The sequence below is a fragment of the Phaenicophaeus curvirostris genome, chromosome 6 (genome assembly GCF_032191515.1).
Source record: "Phaenicophaeus curvirostris isolate KB17595 chromosome 6, BPBGC_Pcur_1.0, whole genome shotgun sequence".
In the NCBI taxonomy this organism is placed as follows: Eukaryota; Metazoa; Chordata; class Aves; order Cuculiformes; family Cuculidae; genus Phaenicophaeus; species Phaenicophaeus curvirostris.
The window spans coordinates 20,890,671-20,907,956 of NC_091397.1; the positions used below are offsets into that span (position 1 = coordinate 20,890,671).

At 36.8% G+C, this 17,286-nt stretch overlaps 1 protein-coding gene across 1 annotated transcript in view; it reads right to left on the minus strand.

Moving 5' to 3' along the window:
- Positions 1 to 2,614: 2,614 nt before the first annotated feature.
- Positions 2,615 to 17,286, minus strand: part of MALRD1 (MAM and LDL receptor class A domain containing 1) — a 240,693-nt gene continuing 226,021 nt past the window's right edge. Inside the window, exons 36-40 of the mRNA XM_069860437.1 lie at positions 14,846 to 14,928; positions 14,662 to 14,752; positions 5,305 to 5,380; positions 3,609 to 3,665; positions 2,615 to 2,871 (exon numbers count right to left, since the gene is read on the minus strand). Of these exons, the coding sequence (XP_069716538.1) occupies positions 2,761 to 2,871; positions 3,609 to 3,665; positions 5,305 to 5,380; positions 14,662 to 14,752; positions 14,846 to 14,928 (418 nt within the window). The 3' untranslated portion in view covers positions 2,615 to 2,760. The remainder of the gene's footprint in view (positions 2,872 to 3,608; positions 3,666 to 5,304; positions 5,381 to 14,661; positions 14,753 to 14,845; positions 14,929 to 17,286) is intronic.

Consider the following 17,286-nt stretch of genomic DNA (forward strand, 5'->3'; position numbering starts at 1 on the left):
TACACAGAAGATTAAAGAATTCCCTTGAATAATTGGTGCTCATTTCTCCATGTTAAATACATTTAACCCAGTTGAGTATGCTTGCTGACTTGCCTCAGAGACTCCCATTTTCATTGGAAAAGTAGAGTACCCACCCTCCCCTCTGGCTGATAACTTGTTTTGCTTCATCTTATTGCCTAAACATTTTTCTGAACTTGACAACCTCTTCCCCAATGCATAATGAATTGATGTTTTTCATAAATAAAAAGACAATATGAACTGCTTTTATGAACAGTGATTACTGCTTCTTTTTTGATTAGTGGTTAGGACATATCAGGGAAACAAGCTCAAGACGAAAAGTTTTCAGGTGGGCTGTGGAGCTTGGGGAAGAACTGAGGATACTACAGAGGATCACAGAAAAAAGGGAAAAGAGAAATAGTATGTCACTTGTTACTTCTGCTACCCATGAAAAAATGTGCCAGTCAGATAATAAAAACCTGAGTCAAAAAGTAGTTTGGTGGCCCCGGCTATAGTTATCAACTATTGTTACATTATTAAGAAAAAGTGAAAGGAAAACAAACCCAAACAAAACCCAAAACAAGCAGTTGTGTGCATGGTAGAATGAAACCAGGCTTCAATGTGCTATTGTGCCTGGAGTCTTGAAAGTCTAACAATTGTCAAGTATATCAGCTTTTTCTGAATGAAAGTGTTAACAGAAATACTGTCTACTATCCAGATGTCTGTTTTTATGGAATTTGAAGGAATTTAGTATCTTTGAAACTTGCCAACAAGTTTAAAATTATGTTGGCTGTAGAAAAGCAGTAAGGGAGGAAAAAATGAAAGCACAGCAGGAACATTTAAGCCTTCAAGCTAAAAAGGACCACCAGATAATTCAAGTGAGCATTATGGAAGATGACATCTTGTCAGGTTATTCAAAGGGTCAACGCTATTACAAGCTATTCCTTGCAGATGACACTCAAAATCAGGAGACAATCCAGAATTTTCCCCCAAAATCCTTTTCATGTAGTCGTGGGACAATACAAGTTTCGGCTGTGTGGGAGGCCAACCTATTCAGCAGAAATATGATTTCCTGAACATGCTAGTTTCCACCCTCTGTCAACCACTAAAGTAACTATATCAGTAGCGCTGTGGTAAGCACTGTAGAGCTGACCAGAAGGAAATTTGGTCAGACATGACTATCAAGGTTAATAACAAACATTTCTTTTTAAATAAATGTGCATACCAGTATGCCACATCGATCATTCATACACTGAGCTGATACACAAATCCACAATTCACGACCATGTTTGGTTTAGCTCAATATGTTTCTAGTTATACAAAGACTTTGCTTTTGCCCCTTGAAACACTAAAATAGCCATTTAAAATCCCTTTATAATGCAAAATTGCAGAAATATTTAAGTGATCATTTCTCAAATAATAGACATAAAATTATGATTCCCAAACCTCAAGAATCTGGATTTGATTAAACATTTTACATTAAATATTTTAGATTAAACATTTTATTAACATTAGCATTAGAACTGTGTGAATGTATAATCAATTCATAATTACAGTTACCAATCTCTTTCTGCACCAACAGAAATCACAGAAGGCTATACATATATATGTAGTTTTACTAATGTATGGACTTCTTTTTTAATGTAAAGTTTCTTTCTGAATGCAATTATTTTAATAAAAGTGTTTTTCTGTGAAGAGTTCTTCATTGATACTGCAAATGCTACAGTATGATGACAGGTGGTGTTCCCCAAGGCTCGCTGTTGGGGCCAGTCTTGTTTAATATCTTCATCAATGGTCCAGATGAGGAAGGTGAGTACTATCTCAGTAAATTCACAGATTAAATTAAATTGCACAGGAGTGTCGATCTTCTCGAGGGCAGGATGCTCTGCAGGGGGACCTGGACAGCCTGGATAGATGGGCTGAGGCCAGTTGTATGAGATTCAACATGGCCAAATGCTGGGTCCTGCACGTGGGTCACAACAACCCCATGCGATGCTACAGGCTTGGGGAAGAGTAGCTGGAAAGCTTCCTGACAGAAAAAGACGTGGTGGTGCTGGCTGACAGCCAGCTGAACACAGCCAGCAGTGTGCTCAGGTGGCCAAGAAGGCCAAAAGAATCCTGGCCTGTACCAAAAATGGTGTGGCCAGCAGGATCAGAGAAGTGATCGTGCCCATGTACTCAGTGCTTGAACACTGTATTCAGTTTTCAGCCCTTCACTACAAGAAAGACACTGAGATGCTGGAGCATGCCCAGAGGAGGGCAATAAAGCTGGTGAAGTGTCTAGAGAGCAAGTCTTATGAAGAGTGGCTGAGGGAACTGTGATTGTTTAGCCTGAAGAAAAGGAGGCTGAGGGGAGACCTTATTGCTCTCTACAACTACCTGAAAGGAGGTTGTAGCAAGGTGGTGCTGGTCTCTTCACCCAAGTAACAAGGGATAAGATGAGAGGAAATGGCCTCAAGTTGTGCCAATGGAGTTTTAGATTGAACATTGGAAAAAAATTCTTTACTAGAAGAGTAGTGAAGTATTGGAACAGGCTGCCCAGAGAGGCAGTGGAATCTCCTTCCCTGGAGCTGTTCAAAAAACATGTATATATGGCACTTTGTGACATGCTTTAGTAGGCATGGTGACGTTGGCCTGGTGGTTGGACTGGATGATCTTAAAGGTCTTTTCCAACCTTAATGATTCTCTAATCCTATGATTCTATGACATACTTTTAGATTTTAGAAGAAATCTTCAGGCGAAGAGTTACAAGCAATATTAATCCTATTTTATGTCTATTTTTAAGGAACTGCATAATTTCTCCGCGTCTTCTGATGTTACTCCATAGAGAGGATTTGGAAAAGAAGTAGCGTTCACATCTTCATTGAATGGATGCTAGAAGAAAAAAACATAGAATGAAATTTTTAAAAAAAGTACTTCAGTTAATTTGTTAGAATGGATGTCTCAACAGCTGTAGATTGACTATAGGAGTAACTTATGATATTAAGTTTAAAGAAAACTATAAAATCCCTTACTTTTTTAGACCAGAGTCTCAGCTAATAAAAATTAACTTTGCTCCACCAAAACCTTAATTGCCGTATACACTTGAATACGTCATTTATCCTTCTGCATCCATTCCCAACTTTGTTTTACCTGTCTCCAGAGCTCTTGCTCTAATACACATGAAGTATTATTTTGGGAGAATCTGTGTACAATAGTATAATTGCAGTGAGTCACTGATTTTGGTACAAGGCATTGTAATTTAAATGACCAGTTCTAATTTTCTTGACTGATGAATGTATGAGAAAAGAGATAATATGAACTCGTCAAGTAAGGACTTCTGTAGTTCTAAACATTTTCTTCAGCATCTGCTGCACTGGAAAGTGTCGAACTACTGCATAGTGTAATATGAGCTATGGTAAGCAACATTAATGAAGCTGGTTATTATATTATGAGGTCCTTGTCAGACAATCCAACCCTGGTCATCTTTCTTAGATTTCTAGAGGTGATTACATTTTGAGAAGCAATATATCATTGACTTTAAGTGATTTTTTCCCCTTTCCTCTGCAAATGGTTTTGTTTAATAGCCCAACACGTATCCTACTTTGTAAGAGAAACATGTTATTACATACCTCATGCCATGGAGAAACACTGATTTGTACAGTGGGTGAGGTGGAATACACAGGCAACTATAAAAAGAAAAGAGATGCTTCAGAATCTTTTTAGTGAGCTGCAAAAAATGTTCTGAAAATATTCTTCTATGTGGCTGAGTAGTACACTCTCTATATCCAGAACTATAAGGCAATATTGTAGGCCAGTGTCTGGTAACACTAGGCCCACAAGATTTCATTGTTCAGAAAGGTTCTGTCTTTATGAAACTTATAGATGCCCCAAACTGAATTACTTGTAGGTATGCAGCTGGAGATAAGAGCTATTGCCTGTGTTTTACCATGTATTTTTATTGGTGATATACCATTCAGATTTAAGGCTCGTCATACTCAGGGAAAACTCATTTATCTTGTCTCTTTTAAAGGAAGGATTACTGACAACAGATATTTTCCCAATATTAAAGAAAATAGAGGAAAATCTGATACAGCACTGGACTTCAATCACAGTGCCTGGGGCTGTCTTCTATGAATATGTCTCTCCTGACACTGTGCTTCTGTTTTTCAACTTGCTATTAAATGAAGCCTGTCAGGAATCTATTTTAACTAAAATAAAAATGTCCTGATAAATTGGACATGATTGTAATGGGAATGTTTCCAACTTGGAGCTCTCAAAAATCCCAACCTGTAAGTGAATTAATTTTATCTAATGTCTCTAAAATCAGGTGTAAGGAACCTTTTATAGAAAGTAAATGGCATGTCATAGTTAATCTTATTCAAAGCTGCTGCAGTAAAATCTCACATTACTGACTGTGAAAAGGACAAGGAAGTTTTATTTTCTGTTTTATACTGAGTAGTTCTTTCACTGCTAACAAGGGTAGTAACAAAATGACGGCAGGAAGGATATTTTAAACATTCTTTTTTCTTCTTCTTCTTTTACCTTCAAGGTTTTTTTGTCTATATTATTTTCAATGACAAATCAAATAGCAGAGACAGATGCATTTTGAGTCAAACATGTTTCTCTTGTTAAATGTAAAATACAAAGTTTAGCTTCCACTGAAGTTTAATAATTAAGCCTTGACTTGAAATCTTCTGTTGCAATGTGTTAATTTTTAAATATATCTATTTTATTCATAAACTTTGTTACTCTAGCAATCTCTTAATTATGATCAACAAATAGTATAAAGGAATTGTGTGACGATGTGTTTGTTTAGCATCAAGGTGAATTTTACAGTGATGGGAATAGTAATGCATGTTTAAAGTATTGGGAAGTTTTCTAAACTATTCTATGAAAGTGAGGGTGCAAAGGAAGCTTGGGAGCTGAATGTTGTCTTTTTGTTGGTGGTGGCGTTTTTTTGTTATTGGATGTTTGCTTTGTGGGTTTTTTTTCCAGAAGAAAAGGAGACAAGTATCAGTGAGCTTTTTCTTCTCTATGTCTGCCTAAATATTTCATTCAAATCACTTTTTTTTCTCACATTCAGCAACCCTCAGTCAGTATTATTTATAAACGTCAAAATGTTCTCAAAACTGAGTTGATTTCAAACCTGCCTGTGTTTTGAAAATGCACTGGAACTCATCTGAGTGATGCTTCAATTTTTAATTTTTACTTTTTTATTAAATAGCATTCAGTGAGGAATTACACCGTTTGTTTTAATGGAGAGCTTATTTCAGGACTAGAGCTTCACATTTTTCTGAATGTATAAAAGCAGCTATTGCTACTTACCTTTACTTTCCCAGATAAACTAAGATCTTCATACAATGGGTTGGCAAATGAAACATTACCAGATTCATCCACTTTCCTTGAAAAGTCAAGCAAAGAAACAAAACCACTCACAACATCACACAGTTTCTCAAAGAACCAAACAGTTTCAGGTTGAAAAGACTTGAGTCAAAAAATATAGGTGACTACATGTGTTTCCAACTGAGCTCTACTGAAATGAATTAACTTAAACCTATGTTCTGTGTAAGCTATAGATACGTTAAAATAATAACTTTTCATTTGTTGCTGCTAAAAAGACATATGCTTTTGGTTATGCATAGAGCTATTTAGTATTCATAAAATATAGGTTCAGTGTTCAACATTAAATAAAACATGGTATTAGCTAAAAAGTTGCATTATCATACTGTGTTTGCATGGAATAAGGTCATGTTCTTCCTGTATTTTGCTATCACATGAGCAATTCAGTAATTAACATGGGTTTAGGCTCTGAGTTCAAAACCATTTTAGTTATTTAATTGTTACAAGAACTCTTTTTTTCCCAACAAATTAAGAAAGAACTTGCATTTTAGGTCAAAATAATCAGAATTAATTTTAAAGCTATAGAAGTTTCCTATACTTCTTGCAGCAAAATTAGAAATATTTAAAGAATCACTCAAATTATTGGAATGTAAAGGTTTCATGAATGAACACAATGCCTTAAGCAATTTATAATAGATTAATAGAACAAATTGTACTAATTATGGGACTCGTGTCCATTACCTCAGCTGGAAGTTTAAAGATAGAAGTTTAAAGACATGCTTTCCTGACAGAGGCCTTCACATATTCCTTTTTTAGAAGCAGTTATGACCTGTGCAGTTAACCCCATTAATTCTGCTAAAGCAAAAGGTATGTGGGGATAGAAATTTCTGCCTACGTTTAATTTTTTCCCCCATATTCACTGGTTGCTAATATTCTATAATGCTTGCAATCATCAAAACTGTTCCAATACCTTATAAAAAGCAATGGCTGTATTAGCAAACTTTCTTTTTTTTAATCTTTTCTTTTGAAGAGATGCATTTAGTTGGTTTGCTTTGTTTGTTTTTTTACTAAGGCTTTTATGAATAAAGCATATACGTGCCTTTGTGTACCTAGAAATCTCTGTTTTCACAGTATGATAAAATAAAATGTTCCCTAAAGCTAATACTCAATCTCAGTGATTGAGAGATGGATTTTCTTGTATTAAGAAGTTTTTCTATTCTGAAGGTGCTCCTACAAATGGTTTAAGCAGCATACCCCTAGGAACTCTGTTACTGTGGTATGCAGGACCAGGGGGACAAGAGTAGTCACTGAGACACAGCTGATGGAGCTATTGGGAAAGCAAGCAGTTGTTCCTTAGCAAGAACCACAGGGGAGACACACGGCATGATTGTTTTTGCAAAGAAATAAAATCAGAATGGATGCTTAGGAGGAAAGCACAGGCGGGCTACAGAAATTATCACCTTACGAGTTAAATAATTGCAAAAAAACTGTGTTTGGGTTTGGGTTAAACCAGACTTAAAAACTTTTACAACAAGAGTGACAGAAATTAATTCCTTCTAATGCTAGCCTCATAATTCAGTTTGATTACCTGACACAGCACTGTGGAGAGCTGAATATTTGAACTCATTGATTTGTTCACTTGATCCTAATCTTCACTGTAATAAATCATGATATTCTCATGCTTTTAGATAACTTAGTGAAACTGTAATGTATTAGATTATTTATATGTCTGCTAAGTGTATATTTGCATACTAATCCTCCTGAATAAAATCCACAAAATGTAGGCAGAACTGAGTTTTTACTCTGAGATCACACCATGGCTCACAAAACCTGAGCCAATAGGAAACTCAGATAAGAAATTTCCAAGAAATTCTGTTCTGTTTCTAAATAACTACCCAAAAGGCCAGATTTGTATGCCTTAAGTTCAGTGTTCATTTAGGCATCACAAACCAGCTGTATGGCCTAACAGCATGATGTGGAATTGAGCAGTTCAGTTCTGCTTATGGTCAGTGGAGAGACTTCGAAAGGGCAAGGCAAATCACGGAATTGACAGTGGGAGCTACCTTTAATGTGCCAATTGGAAATGCTAAGGAGAGGGACAGATCTGATTCTCTTTCTTCCTCCACACGCCATTAGACTTATTGTGCAAGAATATATATAATCTAGGCAAGAACATGCTGGGTGCTTAGATCTGTCCTGAGGACAGGAAAGACACTGAACACAGATCTCCAGCTTCCTCTGCAAGGAAGATAACTAACCAGCAGGATACTGTGCCAAACTGTGGGCATCAAAAAGAGTTCTTTCACAGTATGCCTGTGGTCACTGTGTTTAGTGGTAAAATTGGTCCTGTCTGTGTATGTGAGGTTTTCCCAAGCATGAGAATTGAGTGTTACTCAGGTCCTCCAGCAAATTTCAGGTGTCCTTCCACTTTAGATCTGAATCATGGAAGAACATTTGTTGTTTGGCACCTAATCTTAGGGACCGGGAATTTTATGTCCCGAAATACTGGCACTAGTTGAATTTATGTACTCCAGATTTAAGTGAAGTGGAGAATGAGCTTTATTAAGTTCTCTACTGTTCTTAGGAAACTTTTTGCCAAAGCAGGGCTTTGGAAGTCACCTTGAATATGTTACATTATGTATAACATGTGTTACACATATATGCATGTACATACATATATATATGCTGATATGAATGCATTTATACAAACATATATAAGGTTACACCCTGTTTTTGAATGCAGCAAACAATTCTTTCTAAGGGATAACATTAATTATCCTTAAAAATTTCTGAAATATTTTCAAATTACTTAGAAGGCCAAAAAATATACAGGTGAAAATTTAATCAGGTTTTCATACAAGAGCTATAATCCATTAGTTGGATGAGTAGGTAACTGCCTCAAGAAGTCTGTACTTGGGAACTGAGATGACATATTCACATTACTTTACATGTTGTGCATATATCCATAGAAAAAACCTCAACACATTAGATCTTCAGTTAATTAGAAATATGAAGCTTTCTTTATTAAAGCAAAGCAATGGTATGCCCACTTCAGTACTCTCACCAATACAGATACTGCTGAGGAAAGCATGAAAGTGCATTGTTAGACTGTGGGGTGAATTTAGCCATTTGGTCATCAGTTTACACCCTAAGTTTAAACTGCTTGATCGGGCACTTCAACAAAATGTATTGCAGTTGCATGAGTTAAGCTCATTGTTGCAGTGCTTAATGTTACTTGATGTAAGTGAAACATCACCTCACAAAAATTACGGTCCAGAGTAATTAATCCATATGAAATGTTTATAAATCTCATTTTTGAAGAAAACCCATAGTTGCCAAGTTCAGAAGACTGCACCAGACGGGGCAGAACTGGTGTTAAAAATGGCAGGCATAGGATGATTTAGTAAAAAAAAGAAGAAGAATCAAACATGTGGTTAAGAGAGAAATGGGTTTTCTCACATAACCAGAAATACCACAGTAGGAAAGGAAAGGTTTAATCATCTTGGGATCAGGTCATATGGGTCATAGCTTTGCTAAGCTCATCAGCATTCTTTAGCAGCAAAAACTACTGCCTTGTCATGGGTTTGCCCGCTATAGCTTCACAGAGATGGGAGAAAGCTGTATGTTCCACAAAATTCCTGCAAGTGTGTAAAGGAACTGCTGAGTAAAATCATGCTTTTTAATGGAAAATTAAAGCATCTAGATTTCATTTGTTTGTATGCACTATCTCAGAATTTTGTACTTTTCAATGTACCTTTCAATGAAAAATCAAATATTTCTTTTAGACAGTACACAAATTTGTAGGAAATACAGTACTAGAAGAATGTTTATCATCAGGTCCTTAACAAAGACAAAATCCCAGTAGGCCAAAGAGTCAATTACAGTTAAGCTACTAATTAAAATAATCCCTTAAAAGAATTATTTATAGATATTCTAAAGCTTCTGTTCTAAACAGAAACTATAACTCAAGAGCACAATATCCAAAGCATTTATAAAACTTTAAAACTAAATTTAAGTTTGCAGAAGTAAGCTGATTTGCACGTCCCACAGAAGAAATGGGAGGCTTGATGCAAAGAGGGCAGACTTTCCAAAAGCTGTATTTGGATTCATCGACAAGTCACCTGGATTAGGCTATTAATATGTTGTCTTGGTTTCCTAGGTCTGCATTTTGTACCTTTTCAGTCACTTCAGGGAACTTAATTATTTTTTTTAAAAAAAAAGTCAGACCTTCTTCTCTTTCACTTTGGTTATCTTGTTGTAGGCCAAGAGGTTTGCTCTGTTCTTTCAGTATGTCACCTCTTCTTTCTTTGCAGTGTGTGGTGATTGTGAGATGTACATTTTCAGAAAAACTGAAGACTTCTTACTTGCTAACTTACTTCTTACTTTTCCTTCAGAAAAAAATATTCTGCAGAGGAAGGAATGGATTTGGATAGCAGCACTATACTAATGAAACAGCTCGTAAATGACAGGGATGCTGTTTCCTAGTTTTGTTTCTCTTTTTCTTTTAAAATTGCACCTTTTCCTCTCATTCCAAAAGAACAGTATCCATCTGCATTCCAGTTCAGAAGCTGAAGTACCTTCAATAAATGTAATGCTATTGTCATTCTGTTTATCACTTTGGGAAGCAGGAACAGAGGCATAGCCAGCAATGACCTCTGGCAGTCCTTCATATCCACTTGGAGAGCCTCCCCTGGAATACAATATCTGTTCCTCTACACCAGATCTGTAGAAGCATATGGTCTAATTGGAGAAAGTCCTGGCAACGGCAACTAGGAATCATCATAATTGTAAGAAAACTTTAACCATGAGGAAAGGCTGAAAGCATTGAGCTTGTTTAGCCTAAAGAAAGCAGCCTGTAAGGAGACATGACAACTGCCTTGAAGTACATAAAAAGCTTCTTGCAGGGAAGAAGGGAATGATGTGTTCTTGTTCATGGTGAATAAGAATGAACTTAAACTGTAAACAGACATGTTAACAGTTAGGGAAAAAAAATCTAACAGCAAACTTTCTTTCTAGCTAGGGTACTAACATTCTCTGATGATGCCATCAAATTCGTGTTGTTGGATGTCTTCAAGTGCAAACCCAGAAGTGCTAAAGTTGTGACTGTCCTCTGGCGGGAATAAAAAAATGGCCTCTGTGGGTCCTGTTTTCCCATGATTTTCTATTGTTTTAAAATATTAGCTCAGAGCACCTCAATTTTTCAGTGTGGCAAGATACATTGTTAATACACTTCAGAAAATTTTGTGTTCTGTGTTCATTATGACTGACAGGACTGATAGCAGCTGTGGTACCTTAGCATTGCAGCTGATGGCACAAATCAAGAATATAAAAGAAACAAGCTGGAAGGATCCAGGGATATTGAGTGCTTTGGAGGCAATAGCAAAGAAGCATAGCTTAGCTGGGTGGAGAGTGTTTGATTCTCACTTTTTAAAGTAAAATAAAGCATGAGAAGGCAGATGCAATGAAATGGAAGCTAAATTGAAGCTTTGCTTCTGTTTGGTCAATAAGGACAGATGCCGCTGAAGAAGTGGAGTAACTAGCAGCCTTCCCTTCTGGACTAGAAAATGTCATCTCTAGGGCACAAAGAGGAATGTGAGAAATTTATTAGCTTCCTCTGATTTGGAGTTTCCGTACAAAAGTTTCATATATCCCCAGCCTGGACCTGGGAAGTAGCTTGCATATCTGAATGCCATCGTGGTAATGAAGCACACTGCTGCTAAACCATGTGGCGAGCTGCTTTTGTCCATTAGTAAATAAACTAATATGACAACTTCCAGTAACACCCACTCGGGCACTGAAGAGTTTAAAGCTTGCAGGTTAGAGCTGGAATTCTTGCTAAAGAAGGATGAGACGGAGAAAGCAAAAAGAAAGCAGGACATTCTTTCTCAGTTGAAAGGAGAGGTAAAGGCACTTTGAGTCTTTCCAGTGAAGAAAAAGTGAGACAAAAGTAACTTTTATATTCTTGTCTCTGCTAGGGACAACTTCCTACCCAGCAATTGTCTAAGGGGTCATCAACATACCCCTACTGCCTACTATCTTGTTTGCTGGTGAAAAAGTTTGTTCTGTTGTACTTTGAAACTTCTCTTTCAGCTCTTGTACACATTCCTGTGCTATTTCCATTGAGGCATAGATAGACCTGTACTCCATTTTAAAATGTACTGGGAGCTGGCAACTTCAACTGTTAATGTGCAGCTGGAGGACCATCTGCAAATGTCTGCATGTGTCGTTCTATAAGAATAAGGAGAGAGGAGACACTAATATAAATTATTAAAAAATACCCAGCAAAAGAATTTATCGAAAGGCAGTAAATATAGGCTCAAGTGTGTGAAAGCTTCCCTGTAAAAGAAAGGTCAAGCAGACACTCTTAGAGTGCCTCTATTGCCTAATGACTTTAAGAAAACAACATGAGCCAGGAAGGCTAAAAGCAGACAAAAGCCTTTGAAAATGAGTTGCAGGAAAGTATCATTCATGTGCACAGTTAGTTAAATTGCTCGAGTTCATCAAATGCCCTTGAAAAAACATCGGGAGTAATACCTCATGCCTCTGTGTGGTGCTGTCACATTGTACATTTTACAGACTTATGCAAACACAAGTCAATCCTTATTCTAAATCTTTACCTTAAAGATCCAAACGTCAGTATGATAACACTGGCTGCATTTTGACTAGTCACTTCTCAGTACTGACTAAGTTGTTAAGGAATAACTTGCCTCAATTTACTGCTATGTTTCCAGCTGTGAGGAGTTGAAGAGGGAGAGACAAACTGCTGGAATGAGCGTATCTTCTCATATTCAAAGTTTCAGGTTTCATTTCTTCCACAGTTTCAATCAAATTGCATTTTATTAGCTACATTATTTCTTCATATGATACTTACAAAATGTGTTTTAACTTTACGATAAGTCAACTGTGATTAAAAACAGTTAAAATAAAAATTCTTATTCTACTCCATGGGTGAAATTATTTGACAATCTTAGTTCCTAAGAGACAGAATTTGGGAACAAAATCTTCCGTCATCACAACTTACCTTTTTGGGCAGCTCCAGTGAAAACCATGAGAACCAGAATGAGCTTTCCTGTGTTAACTATCTAATACTCTGTTTCACAGCTTTGATTCTCTTCACTTCAAGGCTGTAATATTTTTTCAGTGCCATAGTAAGAAGATCCTCATTCATCCCTTTCTTTTTACATACCTAATAGGACACTTAAGTGTCTGGCATCATATTGTAGCAAGGTACATTTTCATGGACAAAAAAGTCTCTATTTTTTAGCATATCTTATTGCAAGGAAGGAAAAAGTATTCCTTGAATACATATTTGTGGGTAGAAAAGAAATGGCTGGCAGTGCAGTAACCCTTAAACAGACATTTATGAAACAAAAAGGTAGAAGGGAATGTTTAGAGTGCAGAAGTGGAATAAGAAGAAAATATCATTTGTTGATTAAAACACCTTCAAATATGTTTTGAGAAAAAATATTAGACTTGTTTTTTTAAAAAAATATTAATTGAAATCACAAAAAATATCCCATCAGGTAGCTCTCATAATACAACTAATCTAGCACTTCTGAGGTCCCTTTCTATATATCTACCTTACAGGTTTTATAAATGTGAATTAATTAAGTCTTAAAGCCCCTGTGAATTAAGATAAAGAAATGCTATTATTCCCACTTTACAGAAGAGGAAGCAAACATAAAGAAAGAGGATGAAGCTATGCACTCAGTTAACAGTACCATAACCACTAAATGTTCCTGCTTCAACATTTTTCTTCTGTGTCCATAGACAGCTACCTGTCAGGGGTAGCATGCAGTGTTAGGAGACACGTCAGCAGCAATAACATCAGGATGGGAGTCTGCACAGTTTAGTGGATTGGGAGATAACAACATCCCTAAAGAGAGAAAGGTCTATAGCAGAGAACACGTTTAAAGGAAAAGAGACAGCTTTGATGATGAATTCTGGAGAAGAAAATGAGGGGTGAGGGAAATCTAACAACATGAAAATGGACAAGGCAATGCACAAGAATTGCTGAAAGTGGGAAGGGACAGTGGTAGGTACTTGCTGACAGAGAAGGATCTAGTAGAATAAGTGAAAAGATAGGCAGGGAAGAAATACAAATGTTAGAGGAAAATAAGAAACAGCAAAACATCTGCTTTTAAACCTTTAATTTGAGAGGAGAGAGAAAGCAGTTTATCAGAGGGATGACAGGAAGGGCTAGGAAAAAGTGTTTGTGAAATAATGAAACACTGAAATCAAATAATTGGATGAAGAGATATCTCTAGTACTGCCAGTACTGTTACTCAAAGCATTTGAAATAAATAAATTTTGGAATAAACCACGAACAACTTTGCTGATTGTTTTTCTTTTACTGAGGATGCACTTTGTGCTGTAGCATGTCAGAAGATAATTTTTAATTGCTGTTTGCACAGTAGTATTAGCAAGCGTATTACTGGGTGGAAGAAATACAGATTTTGAAAAAAACGCAAAACAACCATCTAGAGCACTTCTTCACTATGCGTAAGACAAGTCCTTGTACCACAAGCCAAGAGGTCTGCACTGGTGTGATCTTAGTGCAATACAGCAGAGGTGGATAATGGGTGTGAGCTGAAGTGCTAGGGCAAATGTGTGGAAGGAACAGATAAGGTAGCATGGCTGAGACACATCTAAAGAACCATTAATTAAGATGCCTAATAAAACATTAAAACAGAAATTCACATAATGGGTGTGTCTGTAGTAACTAAAAGAGAGAGCAAACCTTTGTAAAAAAAAGTTGTGTAATTCAACAGTGTCACAGCTTGCATTTTTTCCAGTCTATTAAAGCTTTTTATGAAAATCCGTGATATTTTAAAATAGAATCCCACCACCACTTTTATTCCATCCAGTTATCACAAAGAAAGTCCTTAGATGTGTGTTAATAGTGAAATACATATTCCCCCAGGTGCATGTAGCGCTCAGTAGCTTCAGGAAGAGCTGTGAATCTGACTGTAAAAAAATAATTTTGTCTTGGAGGTGTTGAGAAACCATAAATGCCTTCTATTTTTCACATTTAATTGTCATATAAAGAAATCAGGGCTACTCCTGTTAAGGTGGATAAATAGTGAATGTTATAATTTAGGAATAATCATACAGTGTTGTGATCAAAACATCTGAAGCCCTCAAGCTGTAACTCATTGTTTCCAGACTGGGGTCCACTAAGGTCAGCTTTTGTTACAAAGCTAGGTTTTATGCTTAGTGTTGCATATGAAGGCAAACAGACTGTGGGGTGATTTAAAAGCTGAAACCAAAGAGACTGGGCAGTTATCCATTTCTTTGTACCACATTTTTATCTGCATTACACAAAATAAAAGTTTCACTTACTTTTCTGGCACTTTCTTCTTTGAAATGAAATACAAGGCGGTCGCTGTAGTTTTAATCAGCAAGAAACTGATACCCAACCCAATCCAAAGATCTGCAAAATCATAGCAATCAAGAGCAGAAATAAGTAGAAGGAAACACTCAGTGAATGAATTGAAGGATATTTCTTTCTTGTTTACAGACCCACCATTTTGACGGAGACTTGAAGTTGGAGGCTGAAGAGGCTTAGCACTTATGTGGCAACGGTTTCCTTTCCATTCTTTTCTACATCTGTGAATAAAACAACAAGTTTTCAAAAAGGGAGAAGCATTTATTGTAAACCATGACAAGCACACAAGAAATGCAAATCCTTTTGAGCACATTTACCATTGAGTAAATCTCACCTAGGAATCTCAGAGGAACATCAGTCATTAATTGAAATAACCAAAATGCAAACAATCTAACACAAGCTTTTATGTGTTACTTTATGCTTGTTTCTTAGCAGCTAAGCACAGTTTCTAAAAAAGTATATTTCATTTCTCATTTTAATTTGTCTTAGTTTAGCTTTCAGTGACATGCTTTGGCTGTAGCCTTCTCCATCAGAATGAAGGGACTTTGGAGACACAGGTGAGAGTCAGCTGCCTCTGACACAGGTGGCATTTTGGAGCACCCCACACAGCCTTTCTGGGTACCCCAGGGAACCTAAAAATTGTAGTTGGCACCTACATTTGCAAACCCTAAATGATTAAAATTGTAAAGGGTTGTGAGAGGTAAAGCTGTTCAATTTTCAGGCACCCCATTTGGTGAGCTGAAACCCACCTTAAGTGTCGCACTGGAATGACTTCTACCAGCTTTCCAATTACCTGCATGGCTGGTGGTTTATAAGCTTCATAAATATTCAACTTTTTTTTGTTTTAAAGGAACATCAGAATGGAGTGGTGGTGGTAGTACAGTTTCAGTCCTACTAATGTCACATGAATAGGAAACTAGTTTCACTTCTCATGACTTTTCTCTTTAAAGTTTCACAAACTGTTAAGGGGAGGGGATTGTATATTGAGTTGCTTTTTCACTGTAAAACCAACATTTATTTCATAGCCACCAATTTTTATAAGGTAGTTTCTGCTATGCAGTTGTGATTTCCTCTCTTGACCTTAAATGTATAATGCAAAATCTCACATATACATGATTAAGCCTTTATATTAAGGCTATTTTATTCAAACATGTGAGAGAGAGCTTTGTGTTTGTCATGGTTAGCACATGGTACTGCATATATGCCTTATCCTAGCAGTTACACATTAAGTTAAATGAGGCACTCTGAAGGGAGTATCATACTTTCCCAGAAAATATCTGAGCAAGGTGAATGTAGGAAGGGGAAAGGTAGGGTGATAGGAGCAATAAGCATCTGTTTGCAGCCTCAGTGAAATTTAGGGGAATCCTGTAAAGATATGGGCATATTAGAAAGCAGATCTATATCCCAGTCTCAGACATGACAGGAGGAAGGTGGCTTCACTAAAGACCAAAAGAGGCTGATGTGGGATTTTTTACAACTCAGGGGACCATTGAAAAATAGTGGGTGGGGTATGTGCTGGGAGGAAAGTACCAGCCCTACTCTAATACACTAGGCAGAGAGATTTATTTAATCCACCTTACCCACAAACCTGAGTTTTCTCCCGTTAAAGAGCTGCCTCATTCCTGGTTAGCAACTGCTATACTAATGAATCCTATCTTTAGAGATGGGGGCCAGTGGCATGTTCTCACAGGCTCATTTTAAAGAAACTGTGTCATAATTTCAGCTGATGGGTCGGGATAAGCATTGTATTCAGTGACTGAAAATATCTGGCCCCTTCAGTACCTATTCTTCAGCATACGACAAAAAATCATGTTATTCATAAACTGTTCTTTTATGCAGACTGATGATTTTATATAAATGTGAAATTGCAGTTGGGTTCATACCAACCCCTGCGGATCCACCTAGAAACATTGCAATCTGATAGTAATCACCCATCAAAATCATTTTCTGATTGCTCTCAATAGTATAATTTCCCTTGTCCCCATTTGCCAGATTTTCTGTTGAGATAGATACGCTTTTAACCAAAATTGTCCTCTTTCTCGTAACTGCACAAGTTTCTTGACTGTAAAAGAAAGAATGAGAAAACTGATTTGCAGCTGTGCACAAGCACTACTCAGATGTAGCAAGAGAGGGGGCATTCGCGGCTCTAGAGCCATCAGGGCATGGCTCAGCTCAGATCTGCAAAGAGGTAGTTCTCATAAAGCAAGTGTGTGTACTGGTAAGAATATGGCAAAATCCTACTACCTGATAATAACTAAGTATATCTCCATATGCTATATTTGCATTTATTGAAGAAATATTTCCACAAATTCATGCTGTGTTTGAATTAAGGATAAAAAAGTTAGGCACCTTTTAGTGGTACAGATACCTAGTTTATCATCTTATACATGCATGCAGGTTTTATAATCGACTACGACTTTAGGTTGGTCATTTATTCTCCTCCAAATCCTAACAGTACTAGTTTATGTTTCATGATATGTACGTGTTAGGAATCGGAAGTCAGACTATAAACATGCATAATTGTTCCCAGTGAAAAGATTTCCCATTGTGCAGAAATAAGATGCTACCAAAAGTGTCAC